At 46.6% G+C, this 27,293-nt stretch overlaps 2 protein-coding genes across 8 annotated transcripts in view; both read left to right on the forward strand.

The window, feature by feature from the left end:
* Positions 1-21,520, forward strand: part of UNC13B (unc-13 homolog B) — a 165,889-nt gene extending 144,369 nt beyond the window's left edge. Inside the window, exons 21-39 of one of the 7 annotated variants that reach the window (XM_058445500.1) lie at positions 1,150-1,239; positions 1,591-1,719; positions 5,370-5,497; positions 6,159-6,244; positions 11,706-11,832; positions 12,072-12,168; positions 12,398-12,541; positions 12,867-12,944; positions 13,443-13,520; positions 13,819-13,907; positions 14,147-14,299; positions 14,426-14,549; positions 14,657-14,713; positions 14,914-14,994; positions 15,565-15,712; positions 17,217-17,273; positions 18,505-18,597; positions 18,778-18,937; positions 19,090-21,492. In XM_058445500.1, the coding sequence (XP_058301483.1) occupies positions 1,150-1,239; positions 1,591-1,719; positions 5,370-5,497; positions 6,159-6,244; positions 11,706-11,832; positions 12,072-12,168; positions 12,398-12,541; positions 12,867-12,944; positions 13,443-13,520; positions 13,819-13,907; positions 14,147-14,299; positions 14,426-14,549; positions 14,657-14,713; positions 14,914-14,994; positions 15,565-15,712; positions 17,217-17,273; positions 18,505-18,597; positions 18,778-18,937; positions 19,090-19,375 (2,205 nt within the window). In that variant the 3' untranslated portion in view covers positions 19,376-21,492. Of the gene's footprint in view, positions 1-1,149; positions 1,240-1,590; positions 1,720-5,369; positions 5,498-6,158; positions 6,245-11,705; positions 11,833-12,071; positions 12,169-12,397; positions 12,542-12,866; positions 12,945-13,442; positions 13,521-13,818; positions 13,908-14,146; positions 14,300-14,425; positions 14,550-14,656; positions 14,714-14,913; positions 14,995-15,564; positions 15,713-17,216; positions 17,274-18,504; positions 18,598-18,777; positions 18,938-19,089 lie in introns of all 7 variants that reach the window. The other 6 variants (XM_058445503.1, XM_032164080.2, XM_058445499.1 and 3 more) reach the window with 6 other exon arrangements.
* A 598-nt stretch (positions 21,521-22,118) lies between these two features.
* Positions 22,119-27,293, forward strand: part of LOC116475383 (phospholipid-transporting ATPase FetA-like) — a 110,822-nt gene continuing 105,647 nt past the window's right edge. The window contains exon 1 of the mRNA XM_058446046.1: positions 22,119-22,175. The gene's annotated coding sequence lies outside the window, so the exon portion shown is untranslated. The remainder of the gene's footprint in view (positions 22,176-27,293) is intronic.

Consider the following 27,293-nt stretch of genomic DNA (forward strand, 5'->3'; position numbering starts at 1 on the left):
TAAACTCTCTGGTGACATTCTCATTAGGGAGTTTCCTGAAGATAATGTCTTCCAGGAGTACCCTTTTAAAAAATTAGATACCTAATTACATTTCTTTTTTGCATTTTTCCATACTCTCCTCATTTTCCAGCGGAGGTGTGAGAATCTGGCTAGGGGGAGAGAGAGTAGCTTGGCTTTTGCAAGTAATTTGTGTCAGACAGCATGTCCATTCCTAGTATAAAGGGAGGAAATAGGTATAGTAGGAGGACAGGTACTGGGACAGGACAGGATAAGGAAATGGGCAGTTTCTTAGTTCCTCCTATGTTAGATCTTAGAATGGCTTCATTACTTGCTTTAAAGTGCTGTGAATTTTCAGAACAGGCAATATATGCACATTAAAAAGTAAGTATAGAAACCTTAAAGTCAAAAAGAAATGAGGTTTTAATTGTCTGCACTCAAGTGTCCTCCATTTGCACAAATAATGGACAGCTGACTGTATATCTTATATTTGGCATATAAGTAGCCATTTGAAGGTTTAAAAACTGACCATTAATGTGAAGACAGACTCAGCATCTCCCTTCAGCTCTTCATAGCAGCTCCCTCCTAAGACTCGTGCCAAAGTGAATGAAGTAAGGATGGCTGGAAATTCCTAAGGAACTCACTCCCAAAGCAGTTCTGCTCAGAGATCTGCCATCTGCTGGCTGCAGAGAAGAGCTGGGGTCTATTGTACAAAAAGTACAGGTCCTGCACCTCAGTTTGGTCTGTAGTGTGGCTCTACTTATATTCCAGGATATACAGTTAGATTGTAACTTTTGAAGAACTCACTGTTGGTGTGTAAGAATCTTCATCCAAGAAAAGCATGTGTGTAAGTGTGTGCGTGCCTGTGTGTTCATTTGTACAAGTGCTTATACATTACATGGGAAGTAGGGCTGGAGGGAGGATGTGTCACTTTCTAGGGTGGGGAGTATTAACCCCTGCTTTTGGCAAGAGCCTATTTGCATCAATAGAAAAAAGAGAAGGAGACCTGTAACATTACAGTGTTTTTGGCCAGCTCAACTAGAGAAAAACCCAGTAGGTAACAATTAGGGAAGCTTTTGATATCCTCACTTTTGGCAGGGAAGGTTTTCATAGTCCTCTGTTCCTTTCTTACATTTGCTTGATTTGCAACAGAATAATTTCCCTGCTGGGAGTCCTGAACGGCTTCAGGACTTAAAATCCACAGTGGATTTGCTGACCAGCATTACTTTCTTCAGAATGAAGGTAAGAAATGGACTGGGGCTTGGGTGGTGCTGGGCTGGAGACCTGGCTACAAGAACGTGAAGAATAAGAATCACTGGGCAGAGTCTGAGGCTACAGGATTCATCACCTCTAAGCTTACATTTCTGTGTACCTGTTCCCTGGGTTACTTCTGAGAGAGCACATAGACTATAGATCCATGAGGGTGGGGTGGAAGTTTTCCCTCTCAGCTGTCCTGGCAATTTCATCACAGGGAAAGGTCTAGGGACCCAGACAGGGATGAAAGAATCTAGAATAGGTTTGGGGTAGTGCTAGGAGAATATCCCACCCAGGTGAGCAGGTCCTTGGGCCCATATTTCTTCTTTTAATTGGCAGGTACAAGAACTGCAAAGCCCTCCAAGAGCCAGCCAGGTGGTAAAGGATTGTGTGAAGGCCTGTTTGAACTCCACATATGAATATATCTTCAACAACTGCCACGACTTATACAGCTGCCAGTACCAGCTGGTAAGAGGTTTGGGATCAGGTGGGGCCAGCTGTCAGTGGCTCTTTGGAGCCTCAGCTTTCCTTCATGATGATGGTGGAAAGGCACTCAGGACAAAGTACTTGATGTTCTCAAGGGTGAGTGAGTTGTGGAGTATGAACCATGTGGACCATGTGAGATATGTGGATGGAAAGAGACCCCTGGGCAAGATGAGACATACCTGAATTGAACAGAAATGGCAACAATAATGATGTTGAAGAAAGCAAACCTAAATTCATGCACAGTTCAGGGGTTGAGTAGGTGAATTCTCAGTCCATCCCAGAGTCTTTTTTTCTCCCTCCAGTTTAACTTTATTCTGACTCTTGCGGACTCTTGTAAGTTCTGGGCTTCCTTCCTCTGAGATCTGAAGTGGTCTCTGAGCTGCTGGCTCCTGGAAGGTTTACTTTTCCCTCTAATTCTCTCTGAAATGTGTGATTCTTCTGGGTTGTATTCGTCCACTGGCTATCAAGACTGACCCTATCCTTCTGTGAGGCTGAGCTACTTCACCTGTTTTAGCCTGGCACCCTAAGTCAGTACGTGGTGACTTGGTACATTTTCCCAGATCCTTCTAATAGTATCCCCGATCCATGCTCCCAACTTATTTCAAAGCCAGAACTTACTTCTAGCTCCAATTACTCAATTACAATTCCAATCTTAGGAGTTTCTTGCTGACCATACATTTGCAGAGTGGATTCCCTTCAGTCCAACAAATACTGAATGTTTGTTCTAGGCCGGGTCTGAGGAGAGCACAGTGTTCTTTCAGTAAGTTTGCAGTCTCATAAACGTATATGTATATCTCTAATCAAAGGAGTCTGTTTGAAGCGCCTTGAAAAAGGGATAAGATTAAAGGAATTCCAAGGAGGAAGAGTCTTTTTGCACTCTTGATCAGATACCGGGAAAAGCTACATAAAACAAGGAACATTTGAGATAGACCTTAAAAGGCAGTGGGATTTGGACAACCAATGATGGCAGGACACCTAAATGTCTTGGACATTTATCTTTAGGTAACTACATCCAATTTGTAAAGCTTCCTAGGAGCACCCTCATAAAGACTAAGATCTTGTTCCTACTGCCTCTTCTCATTCCCAAGTGTACTTTCTGTGCCAGCCATGTATTTAAGGCTTCTTCCTTTTAAGGTTTATAAAGCCTCCTATTGGTTCTGAAGTCCATGGGAGTTTTTCCTGAGGCCTTTGTTTTACTTGATACATTCTGGGCTCCTCTGTCATCTGTCTATGAAGTCTCTGTGGTCGAGGAAAGACACTGTTCTCAGCTTTGATCTTTCAACTAATGCAGAGGTCTGGTTGAATATTTGTCTCTATTTCCCAGCATGAGAATTAACTAGACTTTGAAAGAGAGTTCGTAAACTATTCAGGGATACTCTTTAGCCTTTGTATTTTGGTATCTGCTTTTTACTTTCTCTCAATTTCATTTTTTCCTTATTCCATATTTAAACTGGCATAAACTGTTGATGTCTTAAAATTTCCATCTGTTGACCTTCAGTCATTGGTTTATTCGTCCATCCATTCACTTAACAGAGCATTAGAGACATAAAGTTGAGTAAGAGACATTTCAGCCTTTGGGGATCTCATTGTTTAGTGGAGATCAGGGCAAATTACTACATTTATTGTTTCTTTGTTGTTGCTATTTTGTTGTTACTATGTTTTATTGTAGTTGTAGTTTTCTGATACATCTACACCAAAGGTTCACAGAGGGTGCTCTGGGAGCCCAGACCAGGGATGTCAAGAAAACCTCTCAGAAGAGGCAAAGTTCAATCTGAATTTTGAGGAAGGAGTAGGAATTAACTAGAGAAAGGGGCTGGAGGGAAGGGGCATACCACGGAGAGGAAATAGAATGCTTGGAGGCACAGAATTATGTATGAGCATGTTAATTTAAAGAAATATAAGCAGGCTGGATGCAGTGGCTCACGCCTGTAATCCTAACACTTTCGGAAGCCGGGGTGCGTGGATCACTTAGGTCAGGAGTTTGAAACTAGCCTGGCCAATATGGTGAAACCATGTCTCTACTAAAAATACAAAAATCAGCCAGGCATGGTGGTGGGTGCTTGGAATCCCAGCTACTTGGGAAGCTGAGGCAGGAGAATTGCTTGGACCCAGGAGGCAGAAGTTGCAGTGCGCCGAGATCGCACTGCTGCACTCCAGCCTGGGCGACAGAGTGAGACTCTGTCTCAAAAAGAAACAAAATAAAAATAAGATAAAGAAGTATAGCAATTTAGGGTACTTACAGCATCCGGCTGTGGGATTCACCTATCTGGGATCAAATCTTAGTTCTGCTCTTCACAACTGCATGACTTTGGACAAGTCACATAACCTTGCTGCCCTTCACTCTCCTCATCTGTAAATGAAAGTGATAATAATTTCTACTCAATGGAGTTGTTGTGAGGATTAGATAGGCTAATGTGTGTAAAGGTCTTAGCAGAGTGTGTGGCACATAATAAGCAGTAAATAAGTGGTGGTGGTGTGGTAATCACTGGAACAAAAAGAGTTGTAAGGTATGAGGTTGAGAGTCATATTCTGGAAGATGTAAACTAAGGAATTTAAACTGTATTGAATGCCGTTGAAGGGCTTTAAGCAGAGAAGTAACACGTTGAGATTTTCTTTGTAGAAAGATCACAATAGCTGCAAGGAGGAGGGATTGGATTGAAGATCAAAGACCAGTTCAGAAATCCTTGAATGATAAGAGCCTGAGCCAGGACAGTGACAGAAAAATAAAAGGAAGAGATGTATTTAAGTGATATTAAAGATTCTGTCCTGGTTTCTAGGAACTTCTTGATAATGCAGGCTTATTAAGGACTGTGGAAGCTTTCCAGTGACATATGACATCCCACATAAAGGCCCTGTTCCTGTCCTTCTGGGCAGCTCCACCTTTGCCTTTGACTTACTGGGAGATAATGTGTGTTCCAGCCTCCCTGTGGTGACTCCTTCACTTTTCTGGGCTGTGAATATAGAGAGATTTCTCTTTACCTGAAAGCCACCATTGTATTCCCTTGCCTCTTCCCAAGTAAGGCCCTTTCTTATCTAGGTAGGCAAATAGCTTCCTAGATGCAGTTCTTCCCCCTAATAACTTCAGGGGCTCAAGGGAAGTCCTGCTCCACTGAAAGGCTGAAATGCACACCAGATCTGTTAAGTAGCTCCTGCAGAAGTTGAAAGAGCTTCTCAGAGCTGAGATGTGTATGTGTGTGGTCATGGTATGCTGTCAGTAGAGGAATACCACCAGAAGAGGAGGGCTGCCTGCCTGTAGGGGCCGCATAGTAGACCTACTTAGTGAGGATGGAGGGGCTGTTTCCTTTAGCCAGGGAGTTACTCTGCCCATAGCAACTGAGAGAAGGAAGGAGGATGGGCATCTTTATGTCTCTTGGACTGACCAAGTTTATCAGAGCAGTGCCCTGGGGCTGAGGAGGGAACTTCTCAGCGATAGGCTCCCTGTGTTCAGGGATTTCACAATAGTCACTCTTACAGAACAAGGATAGTCTTGTGGAAGACAGGCTCTAGGAGAGGAAAGGTCCTTGATTCTAGAGGAAGAGGTATAGGGAGGGGAAGAGAAAGAGGATCGTTGGAGACACCCTCTACATTCTGCTCTGACTCTCCCTCTCTCTCACGGTGTCCTCTGGATCAAGAAGCAGGAGCTACCTCCAGAGGAACAAGGGCCCAGCATTCGGAACCTGGATTTCTGGCCCAAGCTCATCACACTCATCGTGTCAATCATAGAAGAAGATAAGAATTCCTACACACCCGTTCTGAACCAGTGAGTATCACCCTCTTTGGCCCTGTCTGTTGGTGGTTGGTCTGTCCATCTGTCTAACAACCTCTTTCTTTCCTGTCTTTGTATGTTTGCAGTGCCACCTCTTCTTCCTGTCCGTCCGTCTGTCCCTCTGTCCCTTGTATCTGTCTGGGTAACTGTTTCTGGAGACAGGTGTGGAAACTTAATGGGGGTCCCTGCCCAGACTGAGCCAGCCTCCCTGGAGTGAGAGGCTTCTGGGACTGTGGCTGCCATAGGAGCCCCAGGGGATCCACAGACCATGTGTGTATGTGTCTGTCCACTGTGAATGAAGTGGGCCTTCTTATAGCCCACCACCCCTTGCCCTTTCTCCTCCAGCTTATTTAGCCTGTGCCTGCGCCTGCTTTCCAGCCTCTGCCTGGAGAGTCTCTGCCTCTCAATTCCCTGCCTTCTGGGCATCTTCTGCCCCCAGGCCCATCTTGCCTACGGGTATCCCTTCTGCCCCCACTTGTCCTGCCACTGGCCCCTGGCCCCTGGGCCCCTTTTCTCCAGATTGGACCTAGCCCTGTTCCCTAAGCTTCTCCTCTCTCCAATATGACTTCCAAGAACTAGGCACTTTAGCCTTGAAATGAATCAAATCAAATGGCTCTTGCCTTATTCTCTGACTGTGATTTCTTCTGTCATCCAGGTTTCCTCAGGAGTTGAATGTGGGAAAAGTCAGCGCGGAAGTGATGTGGCATCTGTTTGCCCAAGACATGAAATATGCATTGGAGGGTAAGGATCTGTCCAAATCAGTGGGCTGCCAGGCTTCTAGCCCAAGCTCCTCGTTCACTGTCCCTTTCCTCTTCTAGACAACTATAAGTTCTGGGTGAGTGGTATAGTGAGAAATTAAAGGAATTCTAGGCCTGGTGGGATGTAGGCCCCAGGAGACCTTGGGTGGGCAAAGTTGCAGCCAAAGGAAATATGAAAATGGCTGTGTGGATGTAGGCTCCTCCTTCCAGCTTTGGAGCAACTGCCTGTTCGAGACCTTCCCAGCCCAGGGATGAACTTCTCCCATGGTGGGTGTTCTTAGGTGGCCCACTTCCTGGAGAGTGGTCTTGTGAAACTTCAGTTTTAAAGAATCAGAAAACCTTAAATACACAGATAGATGTAATTGTTTTCTTATGTTGGGGATTCTCTGGCCTGGCTTTTCTTGAAAGCTGCTCTGGATTAGTATGACAATGCCAGAAAGATACTTCTTCCTTCACTTCTCCTATAGAGGAGGGCCACAGGCAAATTATTATTCATCTTACTCCTTCAGCTTGTTCTTTTATTCATTTCCTACCTTGGTCCACAAAGATATCATTCCATACCTGTATCAGACCTTCCTATCTGTACCCATCTGCACTCACCTATTTAGCAGCGTTTCCTGCCATTTTATGTGTGGTAGTCTGTCTCCTCAGTCTGTGAAAGCCCATCTAGGAGGAGGAGGAGCCATCTGGGCAAGGACAAAGCAGAGTCTGGATCTGTTATTTGGGTGGGATGGCAGGGCAGCTGGGCCACCCTCAGACTCTTGAATGTGTGAAGTTTAGAATCAGTGAGTCTTGAGATTGAAAGAAACCTTGAAGATCTGTGTTACATTTGAGCCAGCCACAGACTACACGCGTACATTCTGTAACACAAGCCCAGAGCAGGGCTGCCTGCTGTCAGGCCAGGGAGGAGGTCACTGGTCTCTCCCTCCAGATGCCACTTAGTGAGCCTGATGGGGAGTACAGTCTCAGTTCTTGAAGAACTCTGGCTCCAGTGGGTTTGGGGGAAAAGAGAAAACACCTGTGAAAAGTGAATCAACTCCACAAGAGAAGTAGTGTGAGGTGGGGCAGAGGTTTTCAAACAGAAGTATCTTAGGAGCTAAGTTGAAGGGGAAACTCAGAGGCTAGGCTCCAGGCCTCTTGCATGATGCCAGCTCAACCAGCCCTGCTTTTATCAATCTTACATGGAACTCTAGGTGAGATTTCTTTTGAAAGGGGAGTTCTGCTAATGTTTGAAACAAACACAAAAGGATTGAAAACTTCTACTTTAAGAGAAAGAATTAATGTTGGCCTGATTTCAAACCTCAATTTCATTGCATACGTAGCACTGTGAATTTGGTCCAAACTACTTAATTTTTATGAGCTCCCATTTTCTCATCTGTAAAATGGGAGTGATGATAGCATCTGTTTCTTTGAACTGATGAAGTACTGAGATGTATTTAGCATACTGCCTGGCACTTACACAGCACTGACTAAATCTTAGTTCTTAAGAACAATAAGAAACCATTGCAGGCTCTTGAGCAGAGATGCAATGTGAACCCAGTAGTATTTTAATAAGATCTACCTCAGTGGGAGATGAGGGCAGCTAGAATAGGGAGAGACTAGAATCAGAGAATGCAGATAATGAAGAGCTGTTGTAATAATTTAGGGATAGGGGGTGCTGCTGGGATTAGAGAACAGAAGTGGAGAGAGGAGAATGGGCTTTGATAGACATTGGAAGGAAGCCAGAACAGGACTTCGTGATTGTCAGAATATGGAGGGCAAGAGAAGGGGAGGAGTTTGGGGGCCTGGATAATAGGAGAGTGGCATTGACTCTGACTATAAAAGGAAAGTTGAAAATGCTGTCCTTCGCCAAATATTTTGTAAGTCAACATTATTAAGGTATAATTTATAGACAATACAATAAGACCACTTTAAGAATACAATTTAATGAGTTTTGACAAATAAGCCCAACTGTGTAACAACTCTCCCAATTAAAATATGAAACAAAAGCTCCTTCTTGCCAGTTTACAGTAAATCCCCACTCCATTCACCAAAGGTTTATTGAATATTTTCTCTGCGCCAGCCTCTGTGCTGGTTATTGGAACCCAATGAGATGAACAAGGCATAGCACCATCCCTTAAGAAACTCACAGAGCAGTCTAGAAAACAGTCGTATAAATTGGCAGTTACAACACAAAGTTATAATGCCACAAGAGGAGTAAGTATAGGGTGCTGAGAGCACACAGGAGAACCATGTAACCCAGACTCTGAGGACCTGGGAAGGCTTCCTGGAGGAGGCGATGTACAAGCTGAAACCTGAAGGGTAATAAGATTTAGCCAGGAAGGTGGTAGTGACAAGAAAGGGAGACACAGAACATTTCAAGCAGAGGCTACAGCATGTCCAAGACCTGGGGTCTAGAGAGAGCTGGCATGCTTGGAGAACTGGAAGCAGCAGTTCAGTGTGACTAGCACTTCAGAGGGTAGGGGAAGAGATAAGTAAGACCTGAAGATGGAGAAGTGTGACAGAGTCAGATCGTGAAGGAGGTTGTAAGCCATGCATAGGCTTTTGGACTCTCTCTCTCTCTCTCTCTCTTTTTTTTTTTTTTTTTGAGTCTTGCTGTGTTGCCCAGGCTGGAGTGCAGTGGGCTGATCTTGGCTCACTGCAACCTCTGCCTCCTGGATTCAAGCTACTCATGCCTCAGCCACCCGAGTAGCTGGGATTACAAGCATGTGCCACCACACCCAGCTAATTTTTGTATTTTTAGTAGAGATGGGGTTTCACCATGTTGGCCAGTCTGGTCTTGAGCCCCTAGCCTCAAGTGATCTGCCCCCCTCAGCCTCCCAAACTGCTGGATTACAGGTGTGAGCCACTGCACCCAGCTGACTTTTGGATTCTATCTTGAGGTAGTTGGGAGTCACTGACATATGTCAAGCAAGGGATTGACATGATCAGATTATTATGTAGAAAGGCCAGTCACTCTGTCTACAGTGTGGAGAGTGGATTGGGAGGCAGAATGACCAGTCTGGAGGCTATTATAGTAATCCAGGTTAGAGATGGGGGTAATGAGACCTAGGTAATAGCGTGGCTAGAAGGAATGGATAGATTCCAGAGACATTTGGACGTGAAATCAGGGGCTGGTGATTTAACTGGGTATGAATAAAGAGGTAGAAGGAAGATTTGAGGATAATGCTCAGCATTGAACAAGAGGGTAAGATTAGTTGGTGTACTCTGTTCCACTTCAGCTGGAGATTTTAAGATAGTGAGAGACAGGGCAAGTTAAATCTAGACATGATGAAATGTTCCATCCGAAGCTTATATAGGCCAGGCGCGGTGGCTCACGCCTGTAATCCCAGCACTTTGTGGGGCTGAGTCGGGTGGATCACCTGAGTTCAGGAGTTCATGACCAGCCTGGCCAACATGGTGAAACCCCAACTCTACTAAAAATACAAAAATTAGCCAAGTGTGCTGGCACATGTCTGTAATCCCAGCTACTCAGGAGCCTGAGACAGGAGAATTGCTTGAACCCAGGAGGCAGAGGTTGCAGTGAGCAGAGATAGCACCACTGCCCTCCACCCTGGGTGACAGAGCGAGACTCCATCTCAAAAAAAATAAGAAGTTTATATAGACGTTACCAGAACCAAAGAGAGATTAGGGGGAGATACCAGCAAACTGGGTAGTTGAAATCATGAGGTTGGAAGAGCTCTCCAGGAGGAAAGGAGGGAGTTAGGTGGAAGTCAGGGGCAGGAGGTTATGATTGGCCCTTCTGACAGATTACCCCACCTCAAACAACTTTACTGGAGCATGACTCCATGGGACTTGTTAGAATAGTTTAAAGTGTGACCAGTGTTTCAGAACTTTTCAGTTAGTTTTTATACCAGAGAAGTTAATACAGAAATTAGGGATAGGGGCCAGAGTGCAGATAATGAATTGACAGAGAAAGTGAAAATTATATGTAAAAACAGTAACTTGAAGGTCCCTAAAAGAAAGAGTTAGGGAGTTATGGAATGATGGGCAGCCCTGCTTGAAAAGGAAGGAGGAGGGCCCCCCTGATGTTTCTAGGTTCTTAGACTGGTTCCAGAACAGCAGGGGATGGGGCTGGAGGAGAGAGTCTCTCTTTTGATGTCCCTAAGGGTCTCTCTGATATCCCTGATTTTTTCACTCTCTTTGTTGCTCATTGGTGTCTCTGTTCTGTCACAAGCAACCACTGTCATTCGTATACGAAAAGTCCTGTTTAGTTGTCCTTTTGCCTCTAGTCTTACACCTTTTCCCTCTTCTGCTGCTCACTGCTTCATAGAAGAGACTGCAAAAGCAACTTTAGGTTGAGAGACAGTGCTGCCTGCAGTGCCAGGGAATGAAATTCCTGGGACTTGAAGCCCTTTGAGGCAGAATCCTGGGCTTCCATTTCCTCCTTCAGTGTCTGCTACACTAGTTCACAAGGGCCAGCTGCCCCAGCCTGGATGTTCCGCCTTGACTTGGAGGAGCATCACCCATGGCAACTCAAAGTTGAGCAACAAAGTCCCCAAGGACAGTGGCGTTCTCTTCCCTGCTGCTTAGTCCTCTCCCACATTTGCTTGCTTTTACCATTATGTTGATGTGTCAGCATACAATTGATTTTTATTATTCAAATTAGTGCTTCAGCTATAAAGGGGGTAGATGAAGAGAACCTATGGGTGTGGCCAGTGCTCCAGACTCTGAGCAAATTGTGAGTTATCTTTGTCCTGGATTTTCCAGAAGGCTCTGGAGATTCAGCAAGATGACTTTTCAAGTTCATAATAAATGCCCCATTTTCTACAGCATGATATGTCTTTTCATCTGGCTGTGTTTCCATAGTTTCCAAACTGGCTATTCATATTTGCATACTTCCCTGAGAATTCATTTTTTCAGTGTCTCAGCTCTGCCCTGGAGCCCTTCAGTTTGCCTCAAGATTCCATTACACCATGGCTGCCCAACTGCTCTGTCAACTTGGGCCCAGTTTGATTTTCCCTGTCTCTGTAGTTGTCACTGACCCATTCATGCCATGTACACCTGCTCATCTCTGCCTTTAAGCCTGTCTGAAGGATGACTCAGCTACTGTGATCAGAAAGGCCCTGGAAAACCATTGTCCTCTACAGTCATGGGCAGTCTCCCTACTAATCAGCATCAGCACCCATGGCCCTTTCTCCTCTTCTACACCAGAGGCCAGATGCTAGAACAAAAAGACCACTTCCAAACGCTAGAGCAAAAAGACTGCAGGCTTTATCTGGGAGTCTGGCTTAGTCTTTCTAGAGGAAGATTTGGGCCAAGCTTGTGGAGAGTTGCTGAGCAGAACACTGGTGGGGAGAGATGGCTGTGAGAAGGAGGTTGGGAGTCACCCTTGTCCTAAGACATCTGATGGAGCTGCCTGACAGGATCTGCTGCCTTGGGAAGGCTCAGGAACCATGGCCTCTACTGCTGGGACCTGACCCAACCTTTCTCCCTACCACTAGAGCATGAGAAAGACCACCTGTGTAAGAGTGCTGACTACATGAACCTGCACTTCAAGGTGAAATGGCTCCACAATGAATATGTGCGGGATCTGCCTGTCCTCCAGGGGCAGGTGCCTGACTACCCAGCGTGAGTCACCATGTGGGCACTACAGAGGGAAGGGAGCCCTCTGGGTGGGCAGGGCTAGTATCCCCAGTTCATTTCAGCAAGCCAGTCTTGGGGACTGCCTGTTCCAGGTACCACTGTAGACAAAGAAAAGTGTTAAGCTGTGCCCTGCCATCCAGAGGATCCCAGTCTGATGGAGCTGTCAGGAAATGGCATATTCCAACCACTAGTTCTAACCCCCTGTTCTCCTGCTCTGGCTGCAGGTGGTTTGAGCAGTTTGTGCTACAATGGCTGGATGAGAATGAGGATGTATCCCTGGAATTCCTGCGTGGGGCCCTGGAACGAGATAAGAAGGATGGAGTAAGTCAGGGGCTTTGGCTGCACCGGGTTCAGGCCAGGTCTCCCAGCAATTAGCTATTGGCAGAAGTTCCTGGGCTTTAGCCAGGATGGCTATGCCTGCCCTGTGGAGTTCACAGGAGGGCTGTTGAGGGCCACTAGCCACCCTTGCTGGTCAGAGCCTTTTCAAACTCTACAAGCTTGGGAAAAGATAGCAGCTGTGGATGGTGACCCTGTGTGTGGTCTTTCTTAGTTCCAGCAGACATCAGAGCATGCACTCTTTTCCTGCTCTGTGGTGGATGTCTTCACACAACTCAATCAGAGCTTTGAGATCATCCGGAAGCTGGAATGCCCAGACCCCAGCATCCTTGCCCACTACATGAGGAGGTTTGCTAAGGTGACCATAACTCTTCCTACTCCCTCCCGCTTACCACCACCACACTCACAGTCTCATCACAGGCCTGAGCTCAGCACTTCTCCACTGTGGCCTCCTGGTAAAGCCTCGTGTGACCCCCATTCTCCTTTGCTTGTTTCTGGGGCAGACAGATGGTTCTGTCTTAGTGCTGTTCTGTGGTTGAGAGAGAGCTTTGTCCCGTACTGTGAGATTCCCCTTTTACCTCCCTGTTGTTATTGTTCTGTGATGAGAAGTGCTACCTCAGGCAAGATCCCCATAGAAGAGCTAAGAATTCCCTTTCCTTTTCTTTCCTTTCTCCTCTTCTCAGACCATCGGGAAGGTGCTGATGCAGTATGCAGACATCTTGTCAAAGGACTTCCCAGCCTATTGCACAAAGGAGAAACTGGTAGGTTCAGGCCCTGGGACTCTTATAGAAAGAGAGTGGAAGACATTTGAATCCTTGCTTTTGAAGCTGTCCTCAGAATTGAGGGTTGGGGTGACACTCCTGATGCCTGATTCCCACCATGGCTTTGCTTCAGATCCATGCCACAAAATTACGAGAACTTGACAGAGTTCCTGTGAGTCTCATTTGGTACATTATCCTCTGCTAAGCTAGACCTTTGCTTAGTCTTTTTTTAAATATATGTATAAAAACTTTAGATATTCAAAGAGTTATAAAGGATAATACATGAATACTTGAGTACCTACCACCCAGCTTAAAAATGAAAACATTTGCTTTTAGTGAAGGAGAATTATCTGAACTGGCCCCAGCTCTTAGTGCTTAGGGAGAAATCTATGTAATATGTAAAGTCCCTGTGGCTTTTGTGAGAGAGGGAGGGAACCTAGGCTAATGGGCCCTATGCTGAAAGGAGCCAAGACTCAACAGCTACATCTGTCCCCAAAGCCCTGCATCCTGATGAACAACATGCAGCAACTGAGGGTCCAGCTGGAGAAAATGTTTGAGGCCATGGGAGGCAAGGAGGTAGGTCTTAGGGTTTGGGAGTCACTGTATTTTCCCTTTATTCCTGAGCTCCTTGGCCATAGAACTCCACCCTCTCTTTACTAGGTGTAGGCTGGGAATTTAGCTTGGGGTCTGGGCTGGCTTAATCTGAGATAGGCATTGGGGTAAGGCCCTGCGAGGGAGGAATAGGCATTGGGGTAAGGCCCTGCGAGGGAAGAATAGGCATTGGGGTAAGTCCTGCAAGGAAGTAGTAGGGGTGTGGCAGGGTAGAAGAGGGTAAGAAAAGCAGCCTAGCCAGGCTTACCTCCTGTGAATACAGCTAGACCTTGAAGCTGCAGACAGTCTGAAGGAGCTGCAGGTGAAACTGAATACGGTTCTGGATGAGCTCAGCATGGTGTTTGGAAACAGGTCAGTGACCCCACAGTACAAGGCCCTCAGAGCCAGATGTGGTCCCTAGCCAATCCCAGAGCCCTTGCCCCACACCTCTCCATATAGCTGCAGGTGTGTGGATCTTCCCTGTACTCCTGCTGACTGTCCCTGCTGGAACTGCACCATGAGCATATGGGAATGGGACCAAATAGCTGGTGCCGCTCCAGGGACAGCATGTGTTTGGGGAGGGGAAGGCTACACTGTGGGCACATGTGTAGTTTCCAGGTACGGATTGATGAGTGTGTTCGACAAATGGCCGACATCCTGGGCCAGGTTCGGGGCACAGGGAATGCATCTCCAGACACCAGGGCCTCAGCGGCTCAGGATGCAGATAGCGTACTCCGGCCTCTCATGGACTTCCTGGATAGCAAGTGAGTACAGCATTCAGGACTATCCTGTAGGGATGAGCAAAGCAGATGCCATCGGGCAGGGGAGCCCCTTGGGGAGAGGGGTTCCCAAACTCTCACCCTGGCCTCACCTGTTGCCTGGACTTGCAGCCTCACCCTCTTTGCCACTGTGTGTGAGAAGACGGTTCTGAAGCGTGTACTGAAGGAGCTCTGGCGCGTGGTGATGAACACAATGGAGAGGATGATTGTTCTGCCCCCACTCACTGACCAGACGGTAAGGACACCTCCTTCTACTTCCTCCTGCTGTCTCACTTCCCCTCACTCCCTGCTTCCTGATGGAGTTGGGGTCCTCTGCTTTTGACTGATTCTCTCTCTGCCCAGGGCACCCAGCTGATCTTCACTGCTGCCAAGGAGCTGAGCCATCTTTCCAAACTCAAGGTACTCTGGGTGTGGGGTCCTTCTGGCAGGTGTGGTCCTTCTGAAGTCATGGAGAGAGGGTGACTGGGGGGAAGGAAATTGGAGCTTTGGAGACTGAAGAGGAAAAGGAGGAGATGAATATGCACTGTGGGCTGGCAGGTGGGTGCAAGACTTTCATGACTGCCCTGAGCTGTCCTGATGCTGCTGATTTCTCTGAACAGGATCACATGGTGCGAGAGGAAACACGGAATCTCACTCCAAAGCAGTGTGCAGTTCTTGATCTCGCCCTGGACACCATCAAGGTGGAGGCCCCCCCTTTTTCAGACAGTCTTACCACCACACTCACTTGGCCCTGGCATTCCATTCTCCCAGACCAGGTGTCCCTCCAACTCTTAACACTCCACATCCAGAAGAGAGTTACTATGTACTGCCAAGGATACAGAGAGAATCAGATACGGTTCCTAAATTCAAGATGCTTATCATTGATAAGGTGATATAAGGCAGGAACATATGAACTGTGCTTCAAGGCACCTGGGAGAGGTATGTCATAGGTCTCAAGTTCTCTAAGGTTCAGATGGGTAAAAGAGCACTTTTGGTTCTTCTCCCTTTCTGAAGTGCTTCTATTCCATTTCTGTGCCTGTCCAGAAAGACACATCCTTCAAACACTGCCATACCTCCAGGAATGTGGTCATCCCCTACCAATCCTGCCAAATACCCAAATAATACTCTTCATCCAAGAGCCTATGACTCTGGTTCTGTGGGTGTTCCTAAACAGCCTATTCTCACAGTCTTCTTGCTTCTCTGAGGACAATGTTGGGGAGCTGCTTTCTGTAAGGGGATGAAGCAGTCACAGGTGCTCTTTTATCTTGCAGCAATACTTCCATGCAGGAGGCAATGGGCTGAAGAAAACCTTCCTGGAGAAGAGCCCAGATCTGCAGTCTCTACGCTATGCCTTGTCTCTGTACACACAGACTACTGACACTCTTATCAAGACCTTTGTGCGCTCTCAGACCACCCAAGGTAAGGCCCTGAGGGCTTTGGGTTTCCACCTCTCCTCTCTGATACACATCTTCCCCCAGGGAGTCTGTATCTTCATGCCCTTGGGAGCAGATCCAGTTACTTCTTCAGAGAGCCCTTCAAATTCAGATCTGGAATGCTTGATGGGACCTCAGTACTTACCTCCACCCCATACCCATTACCAGGCAGGAGAATCACAGAGGCCTGGGAAATATGTCTAAGATTTCTTTTCCCAGACATCACCTGGCCCATGCATGTTTATTAAACTCAAGGAGTATACCCTGACTGGTAAGCGGCAAGAAGGAAAAATCTATGAGGAAGCCTTGAGAATGAATGGAAGCCATGAGAAATGTGAAGGCTCATAGTGTGGGGAGCTTTGCTGGGAGTTGTCCTGGGGAGAGAAGGCAAAAGACTTTCCAGACTCTGCAGCATGGATAGGGAGACAAGGAAGAGAGGCAAACCATGGCAGCTGCTGAAGGGAGGGTGTGGATCCTGGGGCCCTGTGCACAGCTGAGGCTCCAGTCTCAGGGGTGTTGTTTACACACAGGGGACCCAGGAAGCCGGTTTCCTCCCAGTGACTTTCAGTCCTCAGAACCCCTCTTTACCTCCAGTGTGGCCTGTCCAAAACAAAACACATCTGCATAGATGTAGCTCGGGTTGAAATTCTGACGCTGGAGCAGAGCCCTCCCAGGAGGCACCTCAGGCACATTTGTTACTGCTTGTTCCAAGGAAACCTGAGCAGGCTGCCTGGGGGAGTGAACCTGGTGGGGGAAGTTGGCGCTTAGGCATTACTGAGCTGTGTGTGAATCTGGGGCACAGGGCTGACTTAGAGGGGAGAGGGCTCTAAGCAGGTAGACTGGTGATGGCAAGTGAGAAAATGGAAGGGACCAAAAGTACTGCTCTATTCCCCATCTGTTCTCATTTCCAATCCAGGGAGGGAAGAATAGAGAGCAAAAGAAGAGCTGTGAGTCTCACTTAAGTGGACAGGGAGAACTTTTACAGAGCTGGGTACATGTGCAGGCATACACCATCAAGGAAGATCTGAGTTAATCCAGAAAGGCTTTTTAGAAGCATTGAGCTTTAAGCTTGATAAAAGACGAGGAGAGCCTGGAATGAGCACACATATAATGAGAGCAGGGTTGGCAACTGCGGGAAGAATCCATGTGTATGTGTGTGCATTTTCTATCATTTCTATCATTTAAGGGTCTAGGAAATTAAAGCCTACAGCCTCTCTCTTGTCCTGCTGGTCTCAGATACCTCCTCTCTGTATTTTTCTACGGTTTCTGCCCATGATTTGGTTGGTCTCTGACCTATGAAGTCTAATTTGGAGCATTCACACACTGACTCCAGCTCTTTCACTTCTTTCTCCACTCTGCCCCACCTCTGTGCTCCCTCAGAATATGTGTAGAGCTGCTTTGAATGGCTGTTAACTCCTTAGACTGCTAACGGATTCTTCTTTCTCTGTTCTGCTGCTGCTACTACCTCTGACTTGCCTGTCCTCATTCAGTGCATGATGGGAAAGGTATTAGATTTACTGCTAATGAGGACATTCGTCCGGAAAAGGGTATGTTGTACACCATGCAGATATGGATCTAATATTAGCTAACACTGACCCCTGGGAGCTAGAATGAGCAACTCATGCTGGGGGTCGGGGAACCAGCTGCCAAAGTTTAGGAGCTCTATCTCAAGTCTTAGAGATGGGTAATGCCTTCATATAGCCCAGGAAGGGGTTCTGTTGTTGATCTCTGTCGTATTCTCAGCATTCTCCCACCCCTCTGCCTCAGGACAAAGAAGGATTTTCTCTGGGGTGTAAGATTGTGGTGTTTTCTTTTTTTCTTTTTTTGAGACGGAGTCTCGCTCTGTCGTCCAGGCTGGAGTCCAGTGGAGGGATCTCTGCCCACTGCAAGCTCTGCCTCCCAGGTTCACACCATTCTCCTGCCTCAGCCTCCCTACTAGCTGGGACTACAGGCGCCCGCCACCACCGCCGGCTAATTTCTTTTGAGACACATGTTCTTTTCCCCAGGGCGGATAATGGCAATCTCGGTCACTCAGGCCCCCCTCCAGGTCATCAATTCTGTTTCACCGTGTTAGCCAGGATGGTCTCAATCTCCTGACCTCGTGATCCCCCCGCCTCAGCCTCCCAAAGTGCTGGTATTACAGGCGTGAGCCACCGCACCCGGCCAGGTGTTTACTTAAAATAGAGTGGGGTCTCTGCTAAGGGGAGCCTGTAGATTGGCTCTTTTCAGAGATTGGAACTGGGGAGTTCATTCTATAGAGGGGCCCAGGTTTGAGGGGGATGAAGTCTTTCAGAGCACAGCAGCCTCCCAAGCAGGGACTCTAGGAATCCTGCAGCCTCCCAAGCAGGGACCTCTAAGAATCCTGGGCATAGGTGGGAGGTTGCTGCTTTTGGCTAGAGAGGACCCACATTTTTCCATTTAGAGACACCACCCGGTCAACATAATTCCCAGGCACAGATACAAGGTGATAGCACTGCCCTACCCCAACATCTTTCAGTGAAAAGTCCTTCAGCCTAGGAGATAGAGTTTTGGGGATCCTTGAGAGAGAGTCTTAGTGCACTTTTGGAAAATGTGCCTAAGATGCTGTCACCTTAACTTGTGTTACAAGACACAGCCTTGTTCTTTATCCCATTTCTTTCCCTTCTCCTATTGCTTACTTCCAATGGTTACTGTGGTGATTGCTTCTTGCTTTTGGGTATAGGGTGGTGGCCTCCTCACCCCTCAGTTTTACCTCCTAGAGTTCTCCAATGGGGGATCATCTCTCCATTTGTCCCTCAGGGTCTGGTGTGGACGATCCTGTGGGAGAAGTCTCTATTCAGGTGGACTTGTTTACACACCCTGGTACTGGGGAGCACAAGGTCACAGTGAAAGGTGAGTGATGGACTTACAGGTCTGCCCTTTCCTTGCCCAGTGGCCTCACTCATCACTCAAAAGCAGGGGCTGCTCATCCCAGCCCTCTAGCTCAGCCCTCCTCCAAGGGGAAGATCACCTGGGGTTCAAGAACTGGGAATTCCTGGTGGGATCCCTTACAGGTTTCCCTTGTTTGGGCAGTGGTGGCTGCCAATGACCTCAAGTGGCAGACAGCGGGTATGTTCCGGCCTTTCGTGGAGGTGACCATGGTTGGCCCACACCAAACTGATAAGAAGAGGAAGTTCACAACCAAATCCAAAAGCAACAACTGGGCCCCTAAGTACAATGAGACATTCCACTTGTAAGTTACGGGGGGGGGACCTGCAGGACTCTGGGATGGGAGTAAGACTTGAAGGGTTGGGGGAGAGGAGGGCCCAGGGGGATGGCAGACTAGGGTGAAATCAGCTGGAGACTCTCAACTCTGGCCTCATAACTTCTATCTTGTGCTCACAGCCTCCTGGGAAATGAAGAGGGGCCTGAGTCCTATGAGTTGCAGATATGTGTGAAGGATTACTGCTTTGCCCGGGAAGATCGCGTGCTAGGGCTGGCTGTGATGCCTCTGAGGGATGTCACAGCCAAGGGCAGCTGTGCCTGCTGGTGCCCCTTGGGCCGGAAGATCCACATGGATGAGACAGGCCTGACCATTCTCCGGATTTTGTCTCAGAGGAGCAATGATGAGGTGGCCCGAGAATTTGTGAAACTCAAATCAGAGTCTCGTTCCACGGAGGAGGGGAGCTGAACACCTTCGACTCCTGTGCCAATCCGGCAGCAGCAATTTCAGAAATCAGGGCCAGTGGGAGTTAGCTGTGTAACCGGCTTAGGGTCTTTGCAGTCAAGAGGCTGACCCCTTCAGTTAAAGATATTTAAGGAAAAATTTGGGGTGGTGATAATATGGCTTTTCACACAAAGGGTCATAAAGCCCTGACCCAGCAAGACTGTGGTACTAGGGGCTGGGATGTGGGGTTACCACATGGAGAGATTTTCCATAAAGAGAGAAGGACAAACATTTCTGAGAGTGTCAGCCATTCTTGGTAGACACCCCTCCACTCCTCATCCCACCTCTACCCATCTCCATGCCACACCTTATCCAGTTAGACACATACATACCAATCATTAGAAGAACAAGTTTAGAGGGTGTGGAACTTGTGCCTGGCTGGCTGGGTAGTCAGTTGAGCCTGTTGCTGAGCCCTGTGGTCTGGATTGGAGTATGGCCAGGGCAGGAGAACACAGAATAGAATTTAGACTGTCCCTTGAGTAGAATCCACTGATTTTCTGTGGCTCCAGTGAGAACAAGGCTTTGAAACTGAACAAGATACCTTCTAGAAATGAACTGTGCTAATCCCTTTCCCCAGATTGTATCATGAGTAGAATCAGGTTCACGTGGTGCTTCAAAGCCCTGAAAAGAATATTTTCTTTGGACCCCAGGCACTAGGGGCCACCTGCCTGGGAGTCTCCCTGCCTCACTCCTCTAGGCAGGGGAGTGATGCTTCAGGACGTGACAGGCTGTTCTAACATGTATCTACCTGAGGGCTAGTTGAAGGATCCAGGAGTATTTTCTCCTTGGGTGGGCCCTGAACAAAGCCAAAAATTGTAGAAACCAGTCTAGAAATAAAGTCCTGCTCATCTGTGGTCACTGCCTTCTAGCCATCCTCCACCTTGCAGAAAGAATCTAGCCTTTGGTCTCTCTCTCTCTTTCATCTGGGTCATTTGCTATTCCCCTCAGATACTCAACCCTATAGAAGGAGCCTGGACTCTGATCCCTCTGTACAGGCTGGATGGAGGCAGCCCTCAACACTCCCTGGGAGGTCAGAGACAAACTGTTTCAGAGAGTCAGATGGACTTCCCAAGACTTGTTGAGAGATGTGACATGGTTCTTGGATTTCCTCTGTAGCAGCTTCCTGGACTTCCTGAGGACTCGACATTGTCCACAGATGTACTGGCCATTACATGAAACAAGAAACCAAGCATCTTTGCTGTTGTTAATTATTATATGTGCCACTGTTACAGGAGATTATAGGCTAGTCTGTAATAAATTATCTTATAGCAGCCTTTGGGGTTTGGTAATTCTGCTAATGTGTGGAAAGCCATGGAAATGACTGTCCTCTGTAATGGTAGATTTTGGCCTAATGGTCCTTTGCTGCTTCACACTCCTCCACCCCTATACCTGACAGCCAGTGGGTGAAGCCTAAAGTGGTTCCGGATAAACACCACTGGGCTAACATCCTGTCCTAGACCTGAGACTGCCAATCTAATTAACAGAGTCATGGGACCTAAGGCACCAGCTTCCTGCAAAAGGTCCAAAAGAGTAGCAGGAGAGGTATTCTGGTGAAAACTAGTCCATGCTTCTCTTCCCTTTGTCTAGAATTGCTAGGACAGATCACAGCCTGGGTTGTGAGGACAAGGCAGGGGCCCACTGGGGAGAGGTGTGCCTGCCCATCTTGGCAGAGGACTGAGGCTGCCACAGACAGGACAGAAGATTAGGCTTAGGACTGTACCTTGGCCTTTCATTCAGGCTCTATTCAAGGAAGAAGAGCTGCAGTAGAAAGCCTACTCCCAAAGGGGAAGAAATAAGGTAAAAGGCCACATGGCATGGAAATGGAAAAAGCTGAAACAAGAAGGATAGTGCTCACCTACTCTTTCAACCTGCACTATCACTACTTGTGGGTCAGAGACTAACGGGGCACCAGCCAGGGAACTAGCTCCGTTTCCACTGCTTGCTAAATAAATCCTTAGAGTTCAGTTGCTCATTTAAAAAATTCCTCCTCCCCACTCCTCTTCCAAGCCAGCCACTTAACATTTCTGCCTCAAAATTACCTCTTGAATCCATTGGGTCTCCTCAAGTTCCCACCACAACAAGAGTCGTGGCAGCTTTTAGGTCCTCTGCCTGAGTTACTGTGATAATCCCCTGCTTCCGTTCTCACCCTGCTCTCTTCACACACTCTAATAAAGTCTTTCTCCTATTAAACTATTCAGTGGTCACCGATAGCCTCCAGGCTGAAACTCCAAGACCCTCCAAGATAGCGCAGCCGGCACCGCCCCCCTTGCCCCTACCCTGCAGCTATTCTAAAGCACTGCTCCCGCAGGTCCCCGACAAGCACTGTGTGCTCCTACCCCTCCGTGCCTGCACATGCTGCTCCCCTTGCTGGAAAGTCTGCCAGCTTTTTCCACTGCTTTCTAGGCTCTGCTATCTGGACGCCTCCCCACAGCACTCTACATTGTTATAATTTACTTGTCTCTCTCCCCTCATCAGCCTGTGATCTACCCAAAGGCAGGATCTAAGTGTTTTGTCTCCATTCCCTCAGCGGCCAGCATAGTTCGGGTACTTCAAAGCCAGATCGGCAGCTAGGGGCCCTCTCCATGGAAATACAGAGTGGGTCCCGCACCTGAGGGCAGGGGTGTGGCCAGAGGCGGGTTCATGGGAGATGGGCGTGGTTTGCGGGCGGGGCTCTACTCTAGGCCGGCACCTGGGTCTCTAGGGCGCCTGCGCAGGAAGGTGCGTTAGGATGGCAGTTGCTGGAGTCGGAGGCTGGGCGGCGACGGTGAGCAAGAGGCGCCCAAAGTGGGTGCCCGAGTAGAAGTTATTGCCTTCTGCCTCCTATTATTCCTTGAAGAGAAACTCTGTCCCCTCTCAGTATTTCCAGTAGCTGTCCATCCTTATACTTTCTTGAGACCACTCCCCATATTCTAGTGTACTGGTTTTCCAGACACTCCCACAGAGGACATATTTGTCGAGATTATCTAAGAAAGGGGGGCTTTATCCCCCATGCAACTCCTAAAGGGCACACATTTTTCCAGTTATTTCATGAAGCAGATACCCCCAGACCTCCAGCAATTGCACATTCTTGTTGACTCAGGGAGTTTTCCACTTTTCCAGCACTGTGCAGATTCTCTAAGAAGTCATAATCCTTGTCCCATACTTGATCTGAAGTGGCACGTTTGCTATCATTCCCTCCCACTCTTTGGCGTAGGATACCTACTCTAGAGGGAAGAGTCAAAGTCTGGCTGGCTACCCATGGCTTCAGCAAGCTTTCAGATTTGAATTAGCCACTAATTTCTGTAGGCTATATCTAATCAGAATTAGAACAGAAGTACCTTTAACAATGGACTTTTAAGAAAGAAAAATTACATCTTTCAGCTTAAGTTGTCACCGAGGTATTCATTGTGAATATTCAGACTAACTCCCTGAATGATCCTCCCAAGCCCAGAAGCAGACAGTCAACGTTGAAGAAGCAACAAATAGTGGAGATGGTATTGAAGTAGGAGGCAGAAGATTGGGCCCAGTTCTGCTACATTCTAGTCAGGAGATGACCTTTAACTTCTCAGAGCCTCAATAACTTGCATCTGTTATCTAGGACTAGTAATTCCTGCCATGTCTACCTCAGAGGGATCAAATGGGCTCATATATATGAAAGCACTTTGAAAACTATACATTTTCTCTAAGTGTATAGGGGATTATTATAAATGATCCTCTGAGTTCTAATTAACTTCCAAGGAATTTGTCTTGCTTGGTATTAGGTTCAAATGCAACAGATATTTTTTGAGCGCTTACTATGTGCCAGGTATTCATCTAGACATGAGGCCTAGCATTGAACAAAAAGAGACAAAAACCCCTTATAAATTTAAGAATGAGTCTTCAGCATATTAAGTGCCTACTCATTACCCAGTGCAGCGTCAAAGCATGGTGAAGTAGTAGGAAGAATCTGTATTCTAGATTTAACTCTGCCACTATATAGCTGTGTGAGAAAGATTTTTTCCCTGTGTGAGCCTGAACTTCCTCATCTGTAAAATAAGGAAGTTAAACAAGGTAACCTCTAAGCCTCCTTCCAGCTAAAATATGTTTATCACTTGAGATTCTAATTGCTAAAGTTCCCTACCCCTAAGGAGCTTATTGCCCTGCTGTGATAACCAGACTGGCAAAGCTGAACAGTCATAGAGCTAGAAGGACAAGAGTGCTAATGTCACACTAGGTTCCACACAAGAGTGGTAACAACAGTGTTGCTCTGTAGGTAAGGGAGTATTTAGAGAGACTTGTTGGACTTGGGAGGATGGGAAGCTTTGAATTAGAGGAAAAAGAGGAGATTCTTGGGAAGTGAATGAATGGAAGTATAAAGGAGAAGAAAATATGCCATTTATTATTTTCCTAGTGTATCACAGTCCTGGCAGAAAAATAGTTGATATTTAAAATGGTGGAACTGAAAAGAACCCATATACAGGTATGGTCAGTGTTAAGGAGACTAACAAGGAATGGTGAAACAGACTAGCAACAGTGGTGAATCAGTAGCACTTCTAGACCTGAAGGGGAAAGGTGGGAATATTGTTACCAGAGCCCAGCTAGAGACAACTTTGTAAGAGGGACTGCCTGACAAGAGACATGGCCATAAGGCCAGGTACAGGGGCTCACGCCTCTCAACACTTTGGGAGGCTGAGGTGGGAGGATCGCCTGAGGTCAGGTATTTGAGACCAGCCTGAGCAACATAACGAGACCCTGTCTCTACAGAAAAGCCCAAGACAGGGTTTTCAGATCTTGCGCAAGAAAGAATTTGAGGCAAATTCATACAGCAAAGTGAACGCAAGTTTATTAGGAAAGTAAAGGAATGAAAGAATGGCTACTCCATAGGCAAAGCAGCCCCGAGGGCTGCCGGTTGCCCATTTTTTATGGGGTTTTTTATTACGTGCCAAACAAGGGGTGGATTATTTATGCCTCCCCTTTTTAGACCATATAGGGTAACTTCCTGACATCGCCATGGCATTTGTAAATCTGTCGTGGCACTGTTGGGAGTGTAGCAGTGAGGACGACCAGAGATCACTCTCATGACCAACTTGGTTTTGGTGGGATTTAGCTGGCTTCTTGACTGCAACCTGTTTTGTCAGTAAGGTCTTTATAACCTGTATCTTGTGCCGACCTCCTATCTCATCCTGTGATTTAGAATGCCTGACTGTCTGACAATGCAGCCCAGTGGGTTTCAGCCTTATTTTACCAAGGCTGTATTCAAAATGGAGTTGCTCTGGTTTAAACACCTCTGACAGTATTATCATTTATTTATTTATTTATTTTCAGCATCTATGGGCCATAGTATCATTATTTAATCAAACACTAATTTAGGTTTTTCTGGCTGGGTGCTGTGGTCCACACCTGTAATCCCAGAACTTTGGGAGGCCAAGGCAGGCAGATCACTTGAGGTCAAGAGTCGAGACCAGCCTGGGCAACATGGTGAAACCCCGTCTCTACTAAAAATACAAAAATTAGGCAGGCGTGACTGGGCGTGGTGGCTCACGCCTGTAATCCCAGCACTTTGGGAGGCCGAGGCAGGCAGATCACGAGATCAGGAGATCGAGACCATCCTGGCTAACACCGTGAAACCCTGTCTCTACTAAAAATACAAAAAATTAGCCGGGCATGGTGGCAGGCACCTATAGTCCCAGCTACTCAGGAGGCTGAGGCAGGAGAATGGTGTGAACCTGGGAGGCGGAGCTTGCAGTGAGCCGAGATTGTGTCACTGCACTCCAGCCTGGGCGACAGAGTGAGACTCCATCTCAAAAAAAAAACAAATTAGCCAGGCGTGGTAGTGCCTGCTTGTAATCCCAGCTACGTGGGAGACTGAGGTGGAAGGATCACTTGAACCCAGGAGGTGGAGGTTACAGTGAGCCAAGATGGCACACTGCACTCCAGCCTGGGCAACAGAGCAAGACTCCGTCCCCAAAACGTAAATAAAAATAAAAATTTTAGTTTTTTCTGTGACGGTATTTTGTAAGTGTGCTTAACATCTACAATCAGTTGACTTTATGTAAAGGAGGTTACCCTCTATAATGTGAGCAAGCCTCATCTGATGAAGGTCTTAAGGGCAAAAATTGGGGTTTACCAAAAAAGAAGGAATCCTGCCTCAAGACTCTAAAAGTCCTACCTGAGTTTCCTGAGATGTATATTTTTATCTGTATATATAGATATTTATATATGTATATATAAATATATCTCTTTCTATATAGATAGATAGATAACTTCTATTGGTTCTGTTTCTCTAAAGAGACATATATCATCCCTGCACTGAATGTTGTTTACAGGAAGTTGTAGTCTTCACATTTTTTGAAAAAACAATTCACGCACAAAGTTTTACAAAACCTTAAGTAGCCAAAAAGATATAGAGTGAAAATTGAGTCTCCCTTCTACCCCAGTGTTCTGCCTCCCAATTACTTCGTTACTTTACTGTTACTAATTTGTTATAAATCCTTCTAAACATGAATATAACTAGAACATTGAATAAATGGGACCCATAGGAACCAATCATAAAAGCACTTTATTTTTGTGTCTCTTGTTTTTTAAACCAGACTATTAGTTTCCTTCCTGCCGCTGAGAAAAAGCAGGCCCCATTTCTACTTTTTCAGTGGAAAATATATGGAAAATTCCAGATAAAAGCAGTTATTCAAGCCGAGTGAGAGAAAGTGCCCTCCTCTTGCTCTTCCTTCTCCCCTTCACACTTAACTCTACTTCAGCCTCTGAGAAACCTCCCCTTTCAAAACTCCTCTTGAAAACCCCTGCTTTACATTATTTTCTTGAGTAAGGAAGGAAAGTGAGAGGTATTGCCTTTTATTGTAGATGAGAAAAGCTAGAAAACTGGGAATGAATCATTTGTTTTAGATATAAGTGATTTAAGATTCCAAGCTAAGAAACAGAACTGAGGTTTCCAAACTTCCTGTTAGAGTTTTTTGTTTTTTTTTTAATCTCACCCTTGCTCCTAATTTTAAAACCAATAGCACTTGTTTAAAGGAAAGCACAACACTTGGTTTCTAAGATGCTTTTCAACAAACTTTTTTTTTGAGAAAGAGTCTCACTGTGTCAGCCAGGCTGGAGTGCAGTGGCTTGATTTCAGCTCACTGCAACCTCCACCTCCTGGGTACAAGCAATTCTCCTGCTTCAGCTTCCTGAGTAGCTGGATTTACAGGCATATGCCACCATGCCCGGCTAATTTTTGTATTTTTAGTAGAGACAGGGTTTCACCATGTTGGCCAGGCTGGTCTCGAATTCCTGACCTCGGGTGATCCACCTGCCTCGGTCTCCCAAAGTACTGGGATTACAGGAGTGAGCCGCCACGCCCGGCCAACAAACATTGTTAACTACCTACTATGTGCAAAATAGTTAAGACTAGCTCAGTAAACATTAAGTCATTTTTATAGACCGAAAGAAATAGAAGATAAGCCATCCCAAAAGATCAGTATTATGCTACCTAGTAAGGAGTTTACTTTGTGAGATTGAGAAGTTACAAGTGCCAGAAGGAGATTGTGTGACCTCCAATATTTGTTCAGACCCAAGTGAAAACTCTAGACAGAAAAGAGGGATATTTATAGCACATAGTTACTTTATAAAGCCTGCCTTATAGACTGAGAACTCCCGAGGGAGACTGTGAGTTTGGAAATAGAAAAAGGTGGTAGCTAAGAAACTAGTGTTTTGAAGATTCCTCTCTATTCCATTTTGTGTTTAAATATTATTTTATATTCGTCTTCAGCTCTTTGCTTTAAACTATTTGAAACCAAAGCTACGCTTATTGAAAAGTTATTAGGGGGTCCGTGAACCACTTTGGGAAGGAGAAAGTTGTAAATGAGGGTTTTGAGACTCACTCATTTTCCTTCAGTAGAGGAAACAGAAAAAAAAAACCTACAATAAA

The sequence above is a fragment of the Hylobates moloch genome, unplaced genomic scaffold (assembly GCF_009828535.3).
Source record: "Hylobates moloch isolate HMO894 unplaced genomic scaffold, HMol_V3 SCAFFOLD_10, whole genome shotgun sequence".
In the NCBI taxonomy this organism is placed as follows: Eukaryota; Metazoa; Chordata; class Mammalia; order Primates; family Hylobatidae; genus Hylobates; species Hylobates moloch.